Genomic DNA, 24,596 nt, shown 5'->3' with positions numbered 1-24,596 from the left:
TAAATACTTGATTCTAGAACAAAATCCTTTGTCTCCTCTTGAATAGTTTTAAAACTGAGGTACCAATAACGTCACCTTGACATCACCTTTGGATTTTTTGCCTCTGACCTTTGGGCCAATTCCAAAATGACTTTATGTTCTAATTCACCAGTTCAAACGAACATACATTATTTATCAAATAAAACTCAACACAATGTGTTCAGAATACCGCTTACTGTAGCTGACGCTATCGAATCTTTCTTCATTCTTTTGCTTAATGCTACGTAAAGCCCTGTTCGCTGCCTGACGAATACGCTTTTCATCCTCGGAGTCCGAGGCAAGGTCGTCCGAAATATACTCTTTGACCGTAGTCCAACCTACCGGAGGAGACTTGTCCGCTAGGCGAATAAGCTTGTTGCTCTTATGGATGTTTTTCCTTATGTCCGACACCAAATCGGAACAATTGTCTAGGTCGCGTTTTTCCAACTTCCTCTGTAGTTTCGCTATATCTGTGTCTAGGTCCTCGTTGAATTGGAACTGTAACTTGTTCCCCGGAGACTTGAATTTCATGGAATGGTCGGACCTTGCCTTCTTGGAGTCAGGCTCCTCAATCAAATCCACCCTGAAACTGTCCAATTTCGTGTCCAAATATTGCCGGAACAGAGAAAACGCTTGTATGACCTCTAAACCTGTGCCTGCCGAATCTTGCGAGGTTGGTGCCGAAGACGTGTTATGAACTTCAGAATTAGGAATGTCTTTCTCACTCATGTTAACAAGTCAGGTATCTCACTAAAGCGTCTGTCGAGGTGCGCTGCAAAAGCTCGAATTTGGATTTCGTAGTGGATTAAGCACTGTAGATGCGATTTTTGCCTTACACTCTATCATTACTAAATCCTTAAGTGAAAATAAACTTTTGTATTGTTGCTTTGTCGACTTTCGCAAGGCGTTTGATTATGTGAACAGAATTAATTTATGGTATAAACTTTCGAAATTATGTGTCGGGGGCAAGCTTCTTCAAATAATTAAATCAATTAATAATAATGGTAAATCTTGTGTCAAATTTAAAGGTTGTTTATCTGATTATTTCTCAAACGATATTGGTTTAATGCAAGGCGAAACTTTGTCGCCGATATTATTTTCCATGTACGTAAATGATTTTGAATCTTTTTTTTTATATCGAAATGTAATCAAAATTACGATTTTGGCGAATTAAGCTTATTTCTGATGCTGTATGCTGACGATTTAGTCTTGTTCTCAGAAACTGTCGAAGGCTTACAGGAATTATTAAATAATCTCGCTTATTGTGACAAATGGAATCTAACAGTCAATATTGAGAAAACAAAAGTTATTTTTTTCCGTAAAGGCGGGAAAATCCGTAATTGTGAAATATGGTCTTACCGCGAGGAAAAACTTGATTGTGTTGACGATTTCTCCTATCTTGGCGTAAACTTTAGATACAATAATAAATTCACGAATGTACAAAAAAAATTGTCTGACCAAGGACGTAAAGCTATGTTTGCTTTGTTTTCTAAATGTGTAAACATGAATCTAAATTGTAAAACCATGCTGAGTATGCTTGACACCTATGTAAGTTGCATTTTATTCTATTCATGTGAAGTTTGGGGATCGATCAAAGGGTTAGATATTGAACAGGTCCATTTACATTTTTGTAAGAGATAACTTCAAGTTTAAAAATCTACAAATAATGCAGTGGTATACTGGGAACTTGGCCGTTTCCCTTTAGAATACAATAGGAGATATAGGATAATAAAATACTGGTTCAAACTACTTGACACGAAAAATTGTATTTTAAATACTTCGTACAATTTTTTGTTAACTAAGAACACTGAGTCATGTTTTAATTGGGTACAATGTGTAAAGGATCTACTTTGCTCCTTAGGTGTTGGTGATGTATGGCACATAATTCTAAAGCTACTTTATCTTGTATACGTCAAAGAATTTTTGAGATATCTTAGAAAAGTCTTCGAAATGCTTTGTATATCAGTATATTGTGGACAATTTTTCCATTCAATTTTACTTAACAAAATATATACCTATGAATTACAGAATATGTTTATCGAAAATTCGTATGTCTGCGCATTCTTTAGCAATCGAAACCGGCCGCTACAAGAATATTGATCGACATAAGAGATATTGTATAATTTGTAAGTCAACGACTGAAGTAGAGGATGAATACCATTTTATATTGAAATGTAACATGTACAATAACTTAAGGCGTCGTCTCATTAAAAAATATTACTGGCAGAAACATTCAATGTTTAAATTGATAGAGTTATTTAATGTAAATAATATCAAACAGCTAACTCGTTTAGGCAAATTTATTTTCGAAGCTAATAAGATTCGAGCCGCATGTCTTTAACTTGTTCACTTTCCCCTACATTCGCTCCATATATTTTAACTTGATACACATAAGTATTTCATCATACAATCAGATCTGCCTGATCTCAACGGGGGATGTGCGAGTTTCTGGTAGGGGTATCCCCAACCACTCTCGCATCTCCCTCACCGTTGGATCTCAGTATTTCATTTGGATCAAATATATAGCTTTTAATATACTGTTATTATATCAATATTATATGTAACCAATAGTACATGATTTGACTAAGTATAGACTTTTATATTTAATATAAGTTATTGAGTGTAACTTATGTCAGTGAATTGTATCATGCAAATCTTATTTTCGAAGCCAATAAGATCCTGGCTATATGTACAACCTCTTAACTCGTTCTCCACTTTGTAATTTGTATTGCTGTTCACATATATTACAATTTTGTATATTATAATATGTACTAATGGGCAATATGGCCCACAGTTAATAAAGAAATTGACCAAACATACCTAGTACACCTGTGAAACTCACCTGTATAACAGGTAAATCACGTGCACCTGGCGCCACGTTACCCGATACACGTAATGCCCTATAATCACCCCACGCGTGACCCTCACTGTAAACACAGTGTATAACGTAACATTGATACAATCAATAATAACACTGCATTGTACAGTGTTAAAGGGTGATAAAGGTTTAGTTTCATCACTTTATTTTAAATCGTTTAAGAGTTATCGCCCAGAGAATAATAATTGAAAAAAATAGTACTCATTTGACCTTTGAGCCTGATGAAAAGGTCACAATGACTTATCGGATTTAGGTGATGTAAGTATGCTACAAGATTCGTCCAGATATCTTCAACGATTTGGAAGTTATAGCCCAGACAAACATCAATGGAAAAACAAGAAACAGATAAGGAAACAGAACCAGAAGAACCACTACTTAAACAACGTGTCTCCGTTCATTGGAAGGGGAGGCATAATCAAAACATGTTATAGAAGTGGGACTGGACTGGGTCGATCATCGCTGACCAGGTAGCTCAATTGGTAGAACATCCGGCTAGTGTTTGGAGGTCTCGGGTTCGAACCCCGGTCTGGCCGCTACATTTTCTTCTCTCCTGTTACAGTATAATATACAATATGTACAATGTTCCTATGTGTATTAAGGCACACAATAGAATATGTATTTTACATAATTGGAATTTATAAAATTGGGCCACTGTGGACTACTTTTGGACTATGTTTTGTTTGTTTGTTTTTTTCGATTGTTTTTTGTTTTCAACATAGCAATGCATCATTATGAAGAAAGATTCCAAAAATAACATTTTAGTTTCGTCATATATTTGGCCAATCGGGAAATTGACCCCTCACTTTACCCCTTGTAACTCGAAATGGTTTATCTCCTGACCTTAATTTCATGTCATGTGACCACCTTATATCCAAACAATAAAACTTATCAGTGATAGCCAACAGAGGGCCCACATTGGCACTCCTCCTTCACAAACAATCACTCATAAAATATCATATACAGCAAGTTGATAAAAGATGGCCAAGACGATATCGGTTTGTACAGGTCATTCCCGTGTAAGATGAAGTGAAGACCTATAACTAGAATATACATATACAATATTCTAATTATGTATTGTAAGAAAACGCTGATATGATAATAAAATCCCTTCATCACAGTTAAATCAATATTGCGGTACTTGTAATTTATAATTGTATGTTCACACAGCGAACGCCCCGTCTCATCATAAAAACTAGATTGTTTTAGAGAGTGATAATTGTTGAGTTTTATGACGTAAATGGAGTGTCATATACGTCGCATGCAGATGGATCTTCTCATTTTAAAAGGTATAAAAGAGTAGGATATGTGTGCCTGGTACGGAGTCGAGAGAGGACAACTTCTTATCTACGTTGTTCCGTTTGGAAATGGTACTTTTTCGGTTGTACTTTGTAAAGTTTGTTGCTTTTCTCGAGAGATCAGCGTTGTTGCCGATTATTTTGAATGGCTGTACAAATAACAGGTTTGAAATACGTGTATGTATACTGTAGTTTGATGTTTGTTTGTTGGAGATATATGAAGCTTTTCTTTCCCTCCCTGTCAACAAAGTGGTTGCTTTTAATTCCGACCTGGCTCGGAATACAAAGTAAGGTGATTTTAGATTATGTAAAGATACGAGATATTCGAAAAAACAAGACTCTGCATGAGAGTGCATTTAGGATCTCGTAATTGTAAAGCTGAAGGACAGATAAATAGTCAAAGCAAATGATTGCCTTTTTAATGTGGTGTTTATCAATATGGTCGGGGGCCAAGTAAATGGCACACTCTTCGGCGGAAATGATGGAGGCGCCGTCTGGCAGTCGAACTGAAGTGCAATAATGAGCAGTACAGCACGCTCCAGCTTCTGTATCACCTTCTTTGGAACCGTCGGTGTAGAGTTCTGTCTGAGAAGGGTAATCTGAAATGCATTCCCGAAAGGAGGATTTATGTTGGTCGATTTTGCGTCGTGTTCTTGAAGGAAATGAGAAATTCGGATATCAAGTGTTGACAGAAGTTTATTTGTTTTTTTTTTTTATTTGTTGTTTTTTTGTTTTGTTTTTGTTTTTGTTTTTTTTGCGTAAATATGTATTTGTATTCTGTGTTGAACACTTGTACAAAAGCAGTATTTTTTGGGTTTGATCTTAACTGAGCTACAAAATGTAAGGCAAGTTTTTTCTTCTGTCATAAAGAGATGGTTCATTGGTCTCCACGTACAGGATTTTTACAAGTGTTGTTCGAAAAGCCCCAAAAACTAAACGCATTCCGTGGTTATGGATTGGGGCTAGCATCTGCAGGTAAGAAATGCGCATTGACGTGTACCATAGAACCGTAATCGAGTTATATTCGAATAAGTTACCTATAAATATACAAAAGCGTTTTAAGTCCCCTTCCCCAATCACGCGAGAATCATATTCGAATAAGAGATCTATAAATATACACAAAAAGCATTTTAAGGTCCCTTCCCAAATCAGTATGAGAAAGGACTCATTAGATGGTCAACGCCTTGGAACACTTATCATCTAGATACTTAATGTGTGGTATTCAAGAGAGTTTCGAATAAAGAATGATAATGCGAGGGCCGTAGATGATGGTTATTTTTGTTGCCGACATAGGAAAACATAGCAAGGCAAGACACGATTCTGAATTAAAATATATTATGACTATTTAATCAGACACAAATCCACAAGGGACATACAGAGGAATTTCACTGTGTCCCCACATAACGTTAGAGCAACTTATCTGTGAATCATTTTCCCTAAGGTATCTGCAATGAACTAGGCCAGGGAAAGTTCCGTTTACCATTACTTTCTGTTATCATTGACCTACTTCACATTATATGGGTTTCGTTGTGATAACCATTACGTGGAAGTTCAACGCCATATTGGCAGTAAATATACAAAATGATGTTCAGCTGTGATCCACATATCTTGGTACCAATCGCTTGCATGTTGGTAATTTGTGTATGTTGTAACGACGAGCGCGAGAAGAGGATTCTTCTAACGGATCCGAACTATGTCCAGCAACAGATGACCCACCTACAGGGAGAACTACAGACCCTACAGGCCACGGTACAATCACAGACGAGTGAAATATCCTCTCTGAAACAACAACTCGTACAGTCAAAAAATGGTCAGCTGCTTACAATATTTAAGAATGGGCATGATGATAATTAGTTAAGTTTGGTTTCGTTACAATATGTTTTAACTGCTAAAGGCGCCCTTGCATTGTGATGGTCATGTTTATAAAACATTTGTATTCATTATTTTAAGTCAAAAACTTATAATAGTAATCATAATTGTGATTATACTACATTTATATGAAAATTATGTTATGTATATATATATATATACATATTGTCATGGTGAAATAAAAGTGTTCGAAGCTAAAAAGCAAACAATTCATTAATTTGTTTATCATATATTTATTTATTTATTTATTTATTATTTTCTCACGTTTAGTGGGTTATTACAAAGAAATCTAACACTACAGGCTCAGAAAGGTTATTCCACATTCTTGTTCGACAACTTCGGTGTCGGTCAAGGTCAGTTATTTGAACAAACAGATATGGTATTCTAAGAAGAATCAGATATAATGTTAACCCTCTATAAAACCTATAGTATGCATTTAAAAATAATATTGCAACGTTGAAATTGCGTCAAAGTCATTTCGAATGTTTAAGCATTGTTTGTAAAATCTTTAAGAGGTGTTTGGTCGACCTACGCCTAATAGATCGCCAGAACGGATATTTTGATCTTTATATTTACGTCCAGGGCCAGTTTCATCCATAGTCCTTACCTTTATGAAATTACTGAACTTTCCCAATAGGGAATCATTGTATAAATTAAAGAACATTCCTTAAATGAGATTTCCCCCTTGAATTCGTTAATGCTTTCCTATGAAAAAAAAGTTATTATAGAAATGCATTGTATTGATGAAACCGGAGCCTAGTCATTTCTGTTTTCAATCTATTTAGCCTTCCAAGGTAGCAAGCTACGAAAACAAATGTCTCAAGAGCTTATTTTATAGGATCAATGATAATGTATTGTCTAATATTTAAAACTATTTAGTGAACATAATATGTGGCAATCATCGAAATCTCTTTCCATGCAAGGAACTATTCTCCCCTTATATTAATTTATATGTCTTTGTTCTTTCGCTTATTGTCAACTAAGGTGAAGACATAGATAGGCTATGCTTTATGTCCAACCATATTGGTTATCAATTTATACAAGTACAGATTAAAGAATTTGATATTAACAGAAGCCTAGGGGTTTTCCTCATTCTTGTAGTTTTGTTTAGTTTGAAATTGTTTGACGCTCTATTACCCAATGAGGTAATTTAAGGATGGTGTTTGTGAAAAATGAAGATAATAACAGAAGTTTCTTATAGTGTTATCACTCTGAATTGACGAACTATTCGGTTGTCCGATTATAGTAAATTGTATTGGTCGAAAAATTGGTATAAAGAGAAAATATTTCATAATATTCATGTTGTATAATATTAACACACAATCTCTAGTTGACAGCAGCTGTGTCTTTTTATGTGATCTCGAGAAACTTTTGAAAAGGTATTTGTTGAGTTGAGTGTCCATGTGATATATCAAATTGATAAATGGACTTTCTTCTTTTCAACTATATAGTTGCCGGATCCACATTTGTTCGCTGGGGAAGGCCCGATTGCCCCGCAAACCTGACAGAGCTTGTGTATTCTGGTTAGTATACAAGATATCTAAGAGGACTCTTAGATTTTGGTGCCCATCGCATACATTTTGTTAACTATTACTAAACTGTGGATACTTTTGTCTGGTGGTGAATAAATAGCTGTCTTTTATATTGTATCTCCAAAAGTTCTTTATTAAAACCGTTTTGCCTGTATCTGAACAAAAAAGGAGTTCTAATAATTGTTATTCGTCTTCCTAGGTTACGCTGGCGGTTCTTGGTATGGTCACTCTGGAGCTGCAGCCGAACATCTTTGTCTGCCATCCGATCCAGAATGGTTACAAACAACAGTTGAACCAAACGACTACACCGGAAGAATTTACGGGGCGGAGTACGAATCAGATACTGGTCATACTCTATTCGGCACAAACTCGCGTGACGAAGAAGTTCCGTGTGCGGTCTGTAGATCTACGTCCTTTGTTTCCTCTGTGATGATACCGGCGAGGACGACATGCTACAGCGGCTGGACAAAGGCGTACGGCGGGTCACTGTCGTCAGGGTACTACGGTCATGCAGCTGCTACCCAATACGTTTGTGTAGATGAGCATGCGCAGCCTCTTGTTGGAGGAGCGGATAGAAATGATAACGGTTTGCTGTTTGTTGGAGTCAAAGCCTTATGTGGCTCTCTGCGATGTCCACCATACAAGCAAGATAAATACATTTCCTGTGTAGTTTGCATGAAATAAAAAGATTTTCATTTTGTATTTTTATCTTCGTTCTATATAAGGAATGAATGTCTCCTGACAAAAGAATTCTGTTTAGCCTTACTGGTACTTTCCACCCTAAGAACAAAATGTTAGTGTATGTCATAAAAGTTCCACACATAAACCTGATATAGATACAGTGGATCCCGCGATAATCCGGAAAACTCACAATTCGGGGCGGAATTGTACGAGAACGGATTTCTGTAACGTTATTTTTACTCATTAGTCCGGAAATTCGGATTCCGAATTAGGAACTCCATTTTAGGGAACGGAATGTTATTTCATTAGTAAATTTCCGCAGAAATCCGGAAGATTTTTCTCATCAGGTGGAGAAAAAAAGTCTCGGTTAGTCATCCGTGTCGAGAGGTTAACAGCTAGCTCGCTTGATACACTTAGTGGTATTTTCAATGGGTTTGTTAAATTAGCTTGTTTTATATATATATATATATATATATATCATATTGATAACAAATTATATTTTTGGATTGTTTTATCTTTTATTTCATATCCTTTGGAAAATAAATAATTACAGTTTACCAAAATGTGGACATATTGATCGAATTCTAGACTACGGGTAAGTAGATACTATGAGATCATTTGAGAAAAAAAGCAATGGCTATACTTCAATATTATCTTTAAGATATTCTTTTTGTAATTGGAATATTTTGAGAATAATTAAAAGCATAAAGCTAATCTTGTGGTGAACATACCTCACAGTCAAGATATTTTCAGAATTAACTTATTCAATTACTACAATACAATGTCATGATATTCGGAAGAAAAATACATTTCAATCGACCATTAACCCTTATCGTGTCCGCAGGCGCTTGCATAGAAAATATGACTTTCAATTTTTATTTTATTTTTTTTGATATGACTGGTATGTGTAATCTGTTAAGCTGAAGGTTGGCAACAACGCAACGAGCGAAACGGCACCCCATCTCACTTCAATCGACTAAAAAACACATTTATTCAAACTGACACGGCGCACACTATATCCGACCGTCATCAGAAAACATTCATCTTTAACCTACCGTGCCACTCAATACGAATTGTTACATCCAAAACACAATAATCCGTGAAAACATCGCCGAATTCCTCGCTCAGAACGCCATTTTTCAAACGGCTCCCTCAGCCTGTCCAGATTCTTCATTTACATACGGGGTTAAAAGGTCATGCGATTATATAATCGACTGTCACCAGGTGCACTTTTTGGGAACATCTCGGCATACTTTATTTTACAGGTGCATGCACAGGACGTCGTTTGCGATATCACGGACTAATAAGATAAAATGTTTTAATGCCATGCAGTGATGAGATCGCCATTTCCTTTCCTTCAACTGCATCATTTCGGTAGTTGTTGAACTTCGTTTTCAATAAAAAAAAGATTGCATATAACGGTGCTCAATAACTTGTTCAAGACAGGGCCGGGACAATATACGTATACCATGAAGAAGCAGTATCAGTTGAAATTTTTCGAAGTTAAAATTTTGATGGAGTAATAGCTGATAGTTGTTTGATATTTTGATTTTGTATTGTACTTGTCATCTATTTAGGGCTATGCCTATCTTCAATTTAAAAAAGGACCCCTACATGACTAGTTAAAAATATATAGACCACACACAATACCGGTAAGAATAAGAGGTTGTTCTGGGTATTCTGGCGTTAGCCCTAAAATACTATAAATGTCTGGCGTTGACACAAAATAACCACTACTGCCCCACAAGTAAATAATTCTGTAAGCACTTCAGCCAGCTTGATTATTATTAGAGTAGCGTTTGATGCTTACACACTCCATTAATCAGGTAATTCATCAATAACTTAAATTTTATATATGCGAGCGATGTAAAGTGGAATTAATGGATAATCAGTATTACAAAGAATACTTTACAATGTGTTACACTATTTGACATTGTCACTGGCGGATTTTGATCGTGTCAATATCAATTACTTCAGATGATTGTCAAAAATGTTAGCACATTCAAAAACAAACTGACAGTTAGATACAGTAGAGACAAAGGGAATAAAATTGCACAATACAGCTGTTTTGTACTTCTAGAACTCGTCAGTTATGTTAGGGACACCATACAGCTGTTTCGTACTTCTATAACTCGTCAGTGATGTTAGGGACACCATACAGCTATTTCGTACTTCTAGAACTCGTCAGTGATGTTAGGGACACCATACAACTGTTTCGTACTTCTAGAACTCTTCAGTAATGTTAGGGACACCATACAGCTGTTTCATACTTCCTGGACTCGTCAGTGACGTTAAGGACACCATACAGCTGTGTCGTATTTCTAGGACTCGTCAGTGACGTTAAGGACACCATACAGCTGTTTCATACTTCCTGGACTCGTCAGTGACGTTAAGGACACCATACAGCTGTGTCGTATTTCTAGGACTCGTCAGTGATGTTAGGGACACCATACAGCTGTGTCGTATTTCTAGGACTCGTCAGTGATACTAGGGTCATCATACAGCTACAGTTTGTCGTCCTTATAGAACACGTCAGTAATGTTACGGACACCATACAGCTGTTTTGTACTTCTAGAAATCGTCAGTGATGCAATGGGTCCAAGGTGTTGGTACCTGTTGAGGCGACCAAAACCTGAAAGAAACTCAAAATCTAGATGGGGATAATGCAATTAATTTCAAATTTTTCAATGGTGGAATTCAAAATAACGTTACCGTGTCACTACACAAATAAATTATAACTTGCCAGGGTGGTTACGGTATAGCAAGAAGGCTAAAATCCACCAGCAATGTCTATCACCTACAGTCTCAAAAGACACTCAAGAGATTAACACATTTAAAAGCAAATTGAAATAGATACAGTAGAACATCAATTACATATATATGTAGTCTACACTCTAACAACAGTTACAGTGTACATTGTTTTTGATGTCAGAGTGTTTTTATTCAAACTGTGTACAACTAGGTTGTTTTGACATGACTGTCACTCATTTCGAAAACGTCCTGGTATGAACCACAGGCGCTTGCATAGAAAATATGACTTTCAATTTTTTTTTGATATGACAGTGGTATGTGTAATCTGTTAAGCTGAAGGTTGGCAACAACGCCACGAGCGAAACGGCACCCCATCTCACTTCAACCGACTGAAAAACACATTTATTCAAACTGACACGGCGCACACTATATGCGACCGTCATCAGAAAACATTCATCTTTAACCTACCGTGCCACTCAATACGAATTGTTACATCCAAAACACAATAATCCGTGAAAACATCGCCGAATTCCTCGCTCAGAACGCCATTTTTCAAACGGCTCCCTCAGCCTGTCCAGATTCTTCATTTACATACGGGGTTCAAAGGTCATGCGATTATATAATTGACTGTCACCAGGTGCACTTTTTGGGGTCATCTCGGCATACTTTATTTTACAGGTGCATGCACAGGACGTCGTTTGCGATATCACGGACTAATAAGATAGCATGTTTTAATGCCATGCAGTGATGAGATCGTCCTTTCCTTTCCTTCAACTGCATCATTTCGGTAGTTGTTGAACTTCGTTTTCAATTAAAAAGATTGCATATAACGGTGCTCAATAACTTGTTCAAGACATGGCCGGGACATTATACGTATACCATGAACAAGCAGTATCAGTTGAAATTTTTCGAAGTTAAAATTTTGATGGGGTAATAGCTGATAGTTGTTTGATATTTTGATTTTTTATTGTACTTGCCATCTATTTAGGGCTATGCCAATCTTCAATTTTTAAAAAATGGACCCCTGCATGACCAGTTAAAAATGTATATACCACACACAATACCGATAAGAATAAGAGGTTGTTCTGGGTTTTCTGGCGTTAGCCCTAAAATACTATAAAAGTCTGGCGTTGACACAAAATAACCACTACTTCCACCTCAAGTATTCTCTTTTCTTTCTCATTTTAATTCAGTTTCATAATTCTGTAAGCACTTCAGCCAGCTTGATTATTATTAGAGTAGCGTTTGATGCTTACACACTCAATTAATCAGGTAATTCATCAATAACTTAAATTTTATATATGCGAGCGATGTAAAGTGGAATAAATGGATAATGAGTATTACAAAGAATACATTTTACAATGCGTTAAACTCTTTGACATTGTCACTGGCGGATTTAAAGCCCCCCCCCCCCCCCCCCCCCCCTAAAATTGTCAAAGTAAGGGTATCTTAAAAAACGAATTCCCGTATGTATCAATCAGCGAAATAATAATATAAAATCATTAAAAAAACATCTCTCATATACTTTCAAACACACCAGGTATGAATCTATCGTGAAATACACTAGAATGCAGGATTTTGCATTTACCTGCTATTTTTTTCAGGGGGAGTACCCGCGGACCCCCCCCCCCCCCCCCCCCCCCTCTTTAATTTCGCACGCCCCCTATTTGAAAATCCTGTGTCCGCCCCTGATTGTAGACACTAAGGGGCAAACTGATATCGAGTGTATTAAAACCGAAATCAAGTAAGAAAGTAATACTGTTTCGAAAATTTGAATAAAAAGGGGTTTAAAACAAAATGACTGAAGGAACTCAATATTTCGATAATCATACAGTGCAAATTGATGATGGATCATAGATCACAACGTACAAATCGTTTGGCAGGTCTGAAGTATGATTTTCGTATTTGACGACGACATGATATTTGTAAAATGTGCAGAAAAATAAATTAACTGGTCTGAAGTAAGTAATGTTGGTACACATGTATACCTTCTAGTAACCTGATGACAGTCTTATTCGTGATTCACTTTTCTTTTTGTTCGTCCAGATTTCAGTAAACTGACAAAAGTTAATAAATAAATAAGCATTTCGTTCTACCTTTGTGACAATTATTTCATTATTTTGAAAACGATACGATAGTGACGTTCTGTGTGAATCAACGGTAGGTTAAAGATGAATGTTTTCTGATGACGGTCGCATATAGTGTGCGCCGTGTCAGTTTGAATAAATGTGTTTTTTAGTCGATTGAAGTGAGATGGGGTGCCGTTTCGCTCGTGGCGTTGTTGCCAACCTTCAGCTTAACAGATTACACATACCACTGTCAAAAAAAAAAAATGAAAATAACATTTTCTATGCAAGCGCCTGTGGTATGAACCCCCATAAAAAAATGGTCATTCATATTCCTGTAACAGTCGTTCGACAGGATTATGCTATATTTACATTTGCTTAGGCCGATTTAACTTTGCCCTTCCAAATTTCCACATTTTTGACACAGAAGGACGAAACAGCAGTATGGTGCAGTTTAATTATTTTCGTTATACTGTATCTTCCTCCCAATTTGTTTCGAAAGGTGCGAATATCCTATATAGGTAGTATATAGTATATTCATTTTCCTGTAACAATCATACGACAGGTTTTTGCCGTGTTTAACTTTGCTTGCGTTGATTTAGCTTTTCCTGTCATATGTACAATTCTGGCCTTTATCATCACTGATGATTCATGGAAGGACGAAACAGTTGTATTAATCACGTTCATTATACGGTATATTGTAGCATATATCTCCCTAACTTTATAGTAAATGTTGTTAAGCCCTTGTGTACAGTATATGTTGTACAGTACAATGTTTACTATGTAAATGTATTTTCATCAAATATGCAACCACATCTTTCAATATATCCTTTCAGGCTTCCTATATGTTGTACAGATTATATCATTTTCTATTGTCGGGTAAAAATATGGAAATAATAGAGTCATAGAACACAGGACCAGCTGAGCTATAATGTTCAATGTTAGAACAATAAATGTTCTGCGAAATAGTTGTTGGGTCCGATTAAGACGTAGAAAATAGACCCTTCCCCTTTAAACAAACACTAAACAAAAATCAATTGTGACTCGGAATTCATGCAATGCTTATGGGTGATATCGCTAATGTTTATCGTCCTTTACTTTGTTTGCTGCACAGCAGGTAGCAATCCTTCATTTTCACTTGATATCAATTTTTGGTAAACTCTTCATGTGCGGCTGTCGGCATGTTGTGAGCAATAGAACGACTGTATGGTCAGCAAAAGATTCTTAATCACGCCCTACTCTATACATGTTGTTGATCTATGTTAACTGTAATGGCGATCATGAGAAGAGGCTTCTCCTGGACGACCTTGACAACATCCAAAAACAAATACCATCCTTCAGGGAGAACTACAGACCTTATAGGCCACGGTGGAGTGAAATATCGTCTCTGAAAAAACAACAACTGTCGCAGGAAAACAAAGGTAAACTACTACACAATTTGGTCAAATATCATTGAACGCTAAGCCATAGGATGAAGTGCAGTGGCAAGCATCACAAACGAAAATTATTCAAAAACAAGAAACCGTTGGATACAATTTTGAAGCATAAGATTTTACTATCGATAACGATTACATTTTCAAATACTTATCCTGGATAATCCAGTTATTACGTTCACTTTCGCTTTCTGGAATACATCAAGACTCTATAGCGAAGGCTCCTTCACCGCCATATTATTCTTTAAAAGAAATAAATAATTCTAGCGATTGGTCAATGTTTTCCTGACATAGCTTCAAATATTACCATGACATATTCTTGGGGTACAGAAAGTGAAAGTGAATGAAGCCCCTTGAAAATAATTAAAATAAAAAAAATCGAGGATAATTGATACTTTTCAATATTCAGAATGATACATTGTATTATTTTTATTCGTGTCCACCGTATTTGATATATTTCATAATTGTTCTTTACCAAAACAAACAAATATGCACATCAACCTGGGGACAAGGCGTGAATAAAACATAAGTTCAAGAAAATGCTTAAACAAATTGACCAACGATATAACCAGACGTTTCACAAACGTAAGCGTCTTCAGCTCACTGTATGACATTCCAAATGTAAATTTAGATGAATAATGTAATGGTGTTCTATCTTAACGAGAAACGGGGTAGCTAGTAAAATCCAAAGAGCTTGAGACGCGTCAATAGTTGGTACTGTACAAGGAAAAAGAATATTTATTCTCTTTTCCCATTAACTGATTGGGAAATGTAAAACTTAACTTAACCCAAAATATCACGTTTAATTCATTTGAATAATGACACATTTCAGAATACACACATATGCACTTGAGTTATTTTCGAATACGGATTTTGACATTTCTTTCGACCTATTTTGTTATTCACCAGTTATGTGCCTTTGTATGTAAAGGAGAATAAGTTAAGGTGTTGCGATAAGATAAGCATCTTCTATAGTGTACTAATCGACGACACACGCCATACAAATCTAGGTTAAATCCAGGTTAAGTCACATTCTAATCACGGTTTACTTCTCTTTCTAAAAAGAAATAGAATGTATCCCAAATGAAATCAATATGTCGAATATAAGATTTAAATTTCATTTTTTATAAAGATCTTCATGAACCTCTACCTCTCACAATCTTGAGTTTGATTTTTCCTCTCCTGTAGTCGATATCTGTCACGGAAATCGTTATAATGGTAACAACTACTATATCGAATCAACTGGGACATTATATGCAGGGGAAGCATGAATATTACTAACTGAAAATGGTAAAATAGCACTTGGGAAATTGAAATCGCATATAGGTTAGTTATCAGCTGTCCCTGATATATAGATATGAATGTCGCAGTCCGTTTTGTCCTCTATTTTATTTTTTACAGAGTTTATTCAATCAAAATGGTCAATAAATCTTTTGCTATTCAATGATTATACATCATCAATATATATCTAGGTGAAATAGATTACTTCATAGAAAGGCTAGCGTCTATAAAAATCCACGATCAGTGATGGTTTTAAAGCTATATTGTATTCTCAGACCTACCATTAACCTAGATGAATTCAGAAAATACTATACAGTCATTATAACTTCAACCTCAAAATATATGTGCTAGAGACACAAGGATAAACAATTGAAAACGATAATACTTTTTTTCTAAATTGGTTTATAGTATATCATTGAAAATTAAAAAAAAACCTATTCGCTGGAACATGGGTACACACTTACCTTCTTTAGTGCAATAACTAATGCGACTTTATATGTACATTTTTAAACCAACAGAAACGTATACCGAACTAATTTCAACATCGTAACTCCAAACCAATAAAACGAACAAAAATATGAACAAAAATCTAGATTTGCATGGAGACTCTTGAACAAATGCAAACATAATACCAGATATTCCGAAAGAGTAAGCGTCTTTAGCTTCATCGACGACACCCGCCTACAATTAATAGACACAACAATATTCGAAATACATAGTGAATTACGAGCCAGAAGTACGTGTCATGTTTTAGATCAATTGTTAAGAAAATTGCGGATGGATATATGGATAACCCACTGTCTTGATAGGCCTCAATGCTTTCGAGAAATGCACATGGGAAAAGTTTGGGCTGCACAGCAGGTAGCACTCCTGCAGGTCTGACACTATGTCATGCTTTGATAAGCTGTTTATGTGGCATTGTCGCCATTTTGTGAGGAGTGGAAAAGCCGTAAAGACACACCATGGTTCTTTATCATACTATACTGTGTACGTTGTTATTTTATGTCAACTGTGATGACAGTCTTGAAAAGAGGATTCTTATGAGTGACCCCGACTACATCAATCAACAGATGACCCACCTCCAGGGAGAACTACAGTCCCTTCAAGCCAAGGTACAGTCACAGGAAGCTAAGCTTCAGACACAATCTGCTGAACTACATACTCTACAAAACCTACAGTCCACGGTACAGGCACAGACGAATGAAATATCCTCCCTGAAACAGCAACTCGTACAGGCAAATTCTGGTAAAAAAAAAGCATTTTCATTTTATCTTATTTAGAAATCCCGTTTTTATGGGGATAAATATTGTAACGAGACGCTGCAATTCAATTTTAATTATTCGAGTTTACCGTATTTGACCCCCTCCCTATTTTTTTTAAGAAAATCTACATTTGATACATCTTCGCAAGCCAAGGCTTCTGACTGCGTTACACTTCACGAACGCAATCAGAAGTCTTGGCTGGCGAAAATGCATTTGATAAAGATGTAGAAGTGATGTGTGCATACTTTAAGCACACCAGTTGAACATAGATGTATAAGCAGTTTGAAAAAAAAACGTTATTCTGTCTCCGAATCGATGAAAATTGAAAGAGTTATGGATAAAAGAAAATCGACACCCGCTGTGTAACGTTCTTAACATGAAAGCCAGGGTAGTTAAACGAAACTTTTAAGGCCTAGTTACAGCATCGATAACTAATTACATGCATATGCTAGCTACTTAAGCCTACCTAAAACATTTCAGATAATCGCCTGGACACTTTTACAGGACAAAATTTAAATTCGTGTATCGGGTTATAGTTGCTGAAAACTAATTCCACTTTTTTTCTAAATAAGCAATCTACACAAAATACCTTATACTATATGTAATGTTCTACAGATGGCGGTGGGTCGACTTTTGTCCGCTGGGGACGAATGGACTGTCCTGCCAACCTGACGGAGCTCGTGTATTCTGGTACATATATATTTACATATATTATTTTACATTAGCATTTCACTACTTTCAGTGATTGTCACAGAGAGTTAATTCTGAAGAAATGCAATATATATTGCAAGTCTGTCGCCAACACTAATATTTTATATACGACATTGAGATATGCTTACTGCCTATGCCTGCTATATACTTTCATCCTGCAACTGGCATCCGCACTGTATACTGCAATGACGGAAAACAGCTGTATTTTAGAATCATAGCATGTGCGTCAATTTGACTGACCTACTTCCAAGTGAAGCAACGTTTAAAAGGCGAACATATTTGGAACAATGTTGATACCGTTTAGCTTAAAAAGTCTTGTTTTTTGTTGCAGGATAAATAGAATATATGGTCGGTGTTTTAAAGTATTTGCTTTATTTATGACTCGAAACAGAAAGATAAAATTGGCTCTTTGTTTTTCTTTATCTTCGCCAAAGTACAGCTAATATTTTAAAACACTGACCATGTATTCTCTATTTATATTACATTGGCATAGCCCACTGCATACTGCTTCCTGTATTTTACTACAATAACATAACTCACTTTCACTTCTTGATATTTTACTATAATCGTTACCCGTATCTTTCTTACTGCCAATTATATTTTAATGCCTACAACACACTTCTTGTCATATTCCATTCGTTATTTTTCCTGTCTTATAATATTATTGACCTTCTACTGCGTATCATTAACTGCTTAAATGTAGATATAATATAATATTACGGAATTCCATATCGGCCACAACTGATTTATATATGATGTGTTTGATTGATTTCACTAGATTACTTTACTGCTTTTCAACGCCCGAGACATATGATATATGATATCGTCATTAACAAAGATAAAAGAAACATTTGCTACTTATACTAATAATAACCTATCAAATTAATATACTGTCACTTATTGTTCTAATCCATATCATACTACTTTTTATGATATCTATCCTTTCACCAGCTCGGTCGACACTTTATAGCTTCTGATCCTAGCACGCTACTGGTCCACCTTCCTGATTCGAGCCTCTTAGATTATTTGATCTCGGTGATATGGAAAAGAAGATGTACATGTTGGTCATTCATTTTAACAAAAGTGATAACTTTGCCAAAGTAAACTTAGGCTCTAGTCGCATGACTGTTGGGTTATTGGGAAGGGTTTTTCCACCGCGGGGAAGGTTGACGGACTTAATTGCGTCCCCTTGTATTAGGCGGCGCGGCGACGCACTCGAGGGGAGCACGAAGCGTGAATATGACGAGAGATACGAGCATGGACATTTTCGATCCGATCACGGAGAGAGGTATCGAAAGCTAATTTGACTAAAATCAGTTTTTGCATGTTCAGCAATAACTAAGTTTGCGATTTGTTCAAGCTCAGGCACATTAATGACGCGAGACAAAGGATCGTTATTTTCGTTTTCACTGCTAAAATCAGTGATGTCTATAGTCTGTAGATCTACGTCCTGTGTCTCATCTGTGATGATACCGGCGAGGACGACATGCTACAGCGGCTGGACAAAGGCGTACGGCGGGTCACTATCGTCAGGGTACTACGCTCAAGCTTCTCAATATGTTTGTGTAGATGAGCATGCACAGTTTGTTCAGATGAATGACAAACATGTGCATCTTCTTTTCCATAGAAAAACGTTGACGATTCACGGTTGGCAGACACCGTACCACGACGTAAGCTCAGTTGCCTTTCAGACTGTGGCTACGAGTTATTTATACATTATTGCCTTCTTTTTGGGGCACTATTGTCTGATAGTGTTGTGGAGAGATGACATAGTACCCAAGCCGGAGGCGAGAGTACAATTCTATCTTTCTTTGCTAATTTCAATATTCAACTGAATTCACCTCCGGAGGGCATCGCAGCTTCAGCCATTTCCGTCGTCAGCGCCAATCACAACAGTGACGTCACTATAGATTCACATTCAATCTCGCGCCAAATATGAAAGTGCCCAGATGCGATGTCCTGGTAGGTATCTGACCGAGTCTTTATCTCGCTAAAAATATGATAGTGTCTTGAGAAGCACCGCATAGTATGTATGTGTGTAGCGAATGGCATATCAGTCATGTGATGTATTAAAAGCTATTTGACCGAGTCCTTTTCTTGTAGGTAAAACTCAGGTAAATTCTATTGAATAATGATGTATCTTCTTCATATCATAATGATCTTTCGTTGCATGCATATCAACATTAGTGTCATTTGAGTTGATCAGATCCGTATATTTCAATACATGAGCCTGAAACCGCCAAAATGTTCATTCTTTTAACTATAGGTTATGCAGGCGGTTCTTACAGTGGCCATTCTGGAGCTGCAGCTGATCCTCTTTGCCTGCCACCTGACCCACAGTGGTTAGACACAACAGTTGTACCAGACACCTACACCGGACATATTTATGGGGCAGAGTACGAATCGGTTAATGCTAACACGCTGTTCGGCCCAAAATCACACGACGAAGAAGTTCCGTGTGCGGTCTGTAGATCTACGTCCTTTGTCTCCTCTGTGATGATACCGGCGAGGACGACATGCTACAGCGGCTGGACAAAGGCGTACGGCGGGTCACTATCGTCAGGTTACTACGCTCAAACTGCTACTTCTCAGTATGTTTGTGTAGATGAGCATGCGCAGCCTGTCGTTGGAGGAGCAGATAGAAACGATATTGGTGTATTATTTTATGGCGTCAAGGCGTTTTGTGGCTCCCTGCGATGTCCACCATACGAGCCAGATAAATTTATAGCTTGTGTAGTCTGCATGAAATAAATCTCACTAGAATAAAGTGTTGAACTCCGACGTTTCTTATACAATCAACACTTTTCCACTGTTTGTACGTAGAATGCGGCTTTTTGATTGGTTGAAGTATGAAAAAATCCGAAAATTGCGCGAAAGATTTAACGTCACAATACGGCCATTGACGTTGCATTTTGATTTGTGAAAAAAAATCTTATTAGATCAATACAAATGTACATAAAACATGTATTCATTATAAAAATCAATTTCAAAAATTAATTATATTACTTTTATAGTTTCATAGGGGTATGATTGTTTTATGATACGTGGATTCATACAGTTTGCAAACATTTTTTTCTGTCTTAATGCGCAAAAAATTGAGTTTGATAAATTAAATGATAAATAAGTTTGCATTATATTTATGTATACAACCGTGATCAAAAGAGATATGCATAATCGTATCTATAAGTTGAAAGCTGAGGTTAAGGATTTACAGATGAGCAAGTATGTATAAGGGCAATAACTTTTGATAAATTATTCTAATTTATTTTTGAGTAGGAAAACAATTTCATATTATTTGTAATCTAAATAAAAAGGGCAAAATTTGTCGAATCAAAATGCCTCTCGAGGAAACACAACTAATATCATACCATAATGATAAAGCCTACCAAAAGAAATTGGTCAAAGATCTCCTAAAATATTCAAGTACTAGAAATAAACAAAGGGCAATACGTTTTGAACAATTAAAAATGCATCTGGAGGAAACAAAACTACATCTCATGATTATAAAGCATGCCAAAAAATTTCAAGAAGTTTCAAAAATGTAGGTAGTTTTTGCAAACAGAAAGAAAGAAAAAAAAGGATTACATTCAGGCAAACACAGTTGCATATTATAATAATAATGCATAACTTTTCAAGGAGTGCGGCTGAAAAACGTTGGAGATCTCAGGATACACAGAAGTTTATATCGAAGAGATAGCGTCATACCTCAAATAATACTCCCAGAAAATTTGACTGCCGTATAAAAAAGGACAAAAATATTATATTTTGGTGCTAGTACAACAAACAAAGTATTAAGAAGTTAGTTATAGATCATATATGGATTTATATAGGTATATATGCACAGTAAATAAATGTTTACACCTTGATAATGATAGGAAATGTTGACTACTTTGATGGATAAGAAAGTCACAAAACTACGAGGCATGATTGGTATGTTGTGATCCTCGTATTGAAGGAGGTACTCAAGGATGTTCTTTTTAAGTCCTACTATTCTCTGACCGTGTACCCAAGGACTGGTCTCATTTGGTTTGTTTATATCGACGAGGTAGTACTATAAAGTAAATAAGACAAGCGGCTTTTGCAAAATCCAATATTTGCATAAAAAGGATGACACCTAAGGATATCCGTAATGATACGGTAGCAACACTAGAGAAATATGCCTTTTCGTATGCTACAGTGAAAAGGTTGTTGGCGGCTGACAGATCCTTGAGGATGACTCCCGTCCTGGAAAGCATGTCAATGTTGCTACCACTAGAAATAGTCAATAAATTCCATGATATTGTTATTACTGACAGACGAGTCACAGAAAGATAGATAGCCAGTAGAGTTGGCATTTCACAGGAGAGAGTACATACCATTCTGACCGAGGATCTTGCAATGATAAAGCTTTCGGCCGATGGGTACCAAGACTTCTGACAGTTGATCAGAAGCACACAAGGCACACATTATCGCGTGCAAATCTTAACCTTTTTGAGGAAGATCCTGCCAACTTTCTTCAGAGATTTGTTGCTATGGATGAAACATGGGTCCATCATTTTACCCCAGAAGCCAAACAACAATCGAATAATGGAAGCACTCTGGCTCTCCCCACCAAAGAAGGCAAAGACTGTTACATCAGCTGGGAAGGTTATGGCATCGGTTTTCTGGGATGCAGATAGTATTCTGCTAATAGATTATCCCCAAAAGGGACAAATAATTAATGGCATATAGGCCTGATTCACTTCTGAGGCAGTTACGGAAAAATATTACGGAAAGCTCATTAAATGTGTGTTATTCCATTAGGACAATACTCCTGCCCACAAGTCTGACATTGCCATGGCTGCCATTCACGATTATGGCTTTTAATTGATTGAGTATCCGCCTTATTCACCTGATATCGCTCAATCAGACATTCATCTATTTCCTAAACTGAAAACAGCTATTTCAGGCACCCACTTTGAATCCGATGAGGACGTCATACATGCAGTGTAGGACTTTCTGAACAGCCAAGAGTTCTATAAAAGTGGCATTGAGGCCCTTAATCATCGCTGGCAAAAGTGTATAGATACTGAAGGGGATTATGTTGAAAAATAATACAATATGTCCGGCAAAATTCAAATCCTTCAATATGAGGCTCACAACATATCAATCAGCTCTCGTTTCTCATTTAAAGCATTTGTAAATACAAATCTATTTTACCTTCAATTATAGGTTTAATTATAAATCAAAATATGCCGATTTATGGCAGAACACGCATTTCTTACCCATATCCTCAAATTATTTTTAAATTAAAAAAGACTAAGAACTTTATCAATATATTTCCACGAAACAGAATTAAACGTTCAAAATCTATTATTAGTATCATTCCAGGAATATTAATTTCTTCGTTATATTGCATAATGTCATAAATGAGTCTAGTATTTACACCTATGTATCGTCCCGATAAAAATCCTGCCTGTGCCAAGTTTATCAATCTACCCCAAAAAAGGCTTATCTATAAGCTATAGATTCTGAGGCTATTTCATATACAGTATTTAATAAAGATATTGGTCGCCAGTTCTTTATAAGTTGTCTAGGTTTATCGCCCTTAGGCAAACATATATGTAATTATACCTTCTCTCTGAGTAACAGATAACTGATCATTCATAAACCCGTAATTGATAGACCTAACAACAAAGTTCCACAAATCTTTCCAAAACATTAAAATAATTATATTGTGAACCCATCAGCTTCAATATTGCTTCATTTTGGAACATTGCAGTTTATAAACGATTCAACTATTTGTATCAACCACCTCATTATCTATATTATACAATTGTTCATAATTCTCTAAAAAAAATCATCTTCTTCTGTTACCACTTCCCCATTATCAAGTTGCAATTTTGGAATAATGTTCGGAGTATGATTTCTATTCTCCAAATTAGAAAAAAAAATAATTTGAAGGTCTTCTCCTTCGTTCTTCAATCCACTTTGCCTTAGAGCGGATTATACTTAAATTATAGTCTTTACTCTTCTAATTCCAATTACATTACTTCTATAGATTTGATCTCATTCTTAATACAGTATCTTGAGTATCTTAAGTTTTGTTGTTTTTTTATCATAAGAATATGAAATGGTTTTGCCCATTAATTTCATCGATAGTTTCTAAATAATAATTGATCATTGATAACAAATAATAATGCACCATTTAAAGAATGTTTTAGATAAGCAGGATGGTGATAGCCGTGTAATAAGAAATTGTTGAAATCCCATCGCCTCTTACCTTTTTTAAAGTCGGTCAATTTTAAGGTCAATTTCGGAAAAGAATGATCAGATCTTTTTCCAGGCTCTATGCTTGTTTCAGAAGTACTAGATAAAGGACTACACGAAACTTTAACAGGGCTGCTCCACCTCCACGTATACCTTCTTGAGTCAGAATGATGTTCTCTAAAGACATCAATTAAATCAAAGTTTTCTATTATCTCTAGTATTTCCCCCTAGCCTTAAAATTGTTAATCTTTTAATACGTTTTATCATAATCTATCTCGGGCTTGAATATGAAATTGAAATCCCACAGATTATATACATTTTAGACTTAAACGCAACTAATGTTTCTTCTATGATATTGAGAAAAAAAAACAGGGTCATCAATATTTGGACAATCAAATATCATAACTTAAAATTGTACCTTCAATTTCCATATTTAATGTTAAGAAGTTCCCAGACCCATCTTTTTTCTCATTCAATATTTTATCTTCAAAATTGTTATTTAACAAGATGGTAACTCCCCATTAGACCTGAAAGAATAATAATAATAAAAAAAAAACCACGAGTACCCCCATTCATTTCTTATAAATTTTC

The 24,596-nt window shown here is 36.1% G+C and overlaps 2 protein-coding genes across 2 annotated transcripts; both read left to right on the top strand.

Annotated features, from left to right (window-relative positions):
- Positions 1-5,701: 5,701 nt before the first annotated feature.
- Positions 5,702-8,294, top strand: LOC117333762 (short-chain collagen C4-like). Its single transcript, XM_033893183.1, has 3 exons — positions 5,702-6,001; positions 7,512-7,583; positions 7,792-8,294. Exons 1-3 carry the CDS (start codon positions 5,773-5,775, stop codon positions 8,274-8,276), a joined length of 786 nt encoding a protein of 261 aa, XP_033749074.1. The 5' UTR covers positions 5,702-5,772; the 3' UTR covers positions 8,277-8,294.
- Positions 8,295-16,766: 8,472 nt separating this feature from the next.
- Positions 16,767-20,764, top strand: LOC117332175 (short-chain collagen C4-like). The gene is made up of 3 exons (XM_033891060.1): positions 16,767-17,049; positions 17,682-17,756; positions 20,044-20,764. Exons 1-3 carry the CDS (start codon positions 16,767-16,769, stop codon positions 20,526-20,528), a joined length of 843 nt encoding a protein of 280 aa, XP_033746951.1. The 3' UTR covers positions 20,529-20,764.
- The last annotated feature ends 3,832 nt before the right edge of the window (positions 20,765-24,596 follow it).

This window comes from Pecten maximus, chromosome 8, assembly GCF_902652985.1.
Source record: "Pecten maximus chromosome 8, xPecMax1.1, whole genome shotgun sequence".
In the NCBI taxonomy this organism is placed as follows: Eukaryota; Metazoa; Mollusca; class Bivalvia; order Pectinida; family Pectinidae; genus Pecten; species Pecten maximus.
This window is presented reverse-complemented; position numbering and strand designations above follow the sequence as displayed.

Coding starts and splice junctions, on each gene's coding strand:
- LOC117333762 (XM_033893183.1), top strand. CDS start 5,773: ATGATGTTCAGCTGTGATCCACATATCTTGGTACCAATCGCTTGCATG. Junction 6,002..7,511: donor ACTCGTACAGTCAAAAAATG/GTCAGCTGCTTA, acceptor TCAACTATATAG/TTGCCGGATCCACATTTGTT. Junction 7,584..7,791: donor GACAGAGCTTGTGTATTCTG/GTTAGTATACAA, acceptor TCGTCTTCCTAG/GTTACGCTGGCGGTTCTTGG.
- LOC117332175 (XM_033891060.1), top strand. CDS start 16,767: ATGGTTCTTTATCATACTATACTGTGTACGTTGTTATTTTATGTCAAC. Junction 17,050..17,681: donor ACTCGTACAGGCAAATTCTG/GTAAAAAAAAAG, acceptor AATGTTCTACAG/ATGGCGGTGGGTCGACTTTT. Junction 17,757..20,043: donor GACGGAGCTCGTGTATTCTG/GTACATATATAT, acceptor TTTTAACTATAG/GTTATGCAGGCGGTTCTTAC.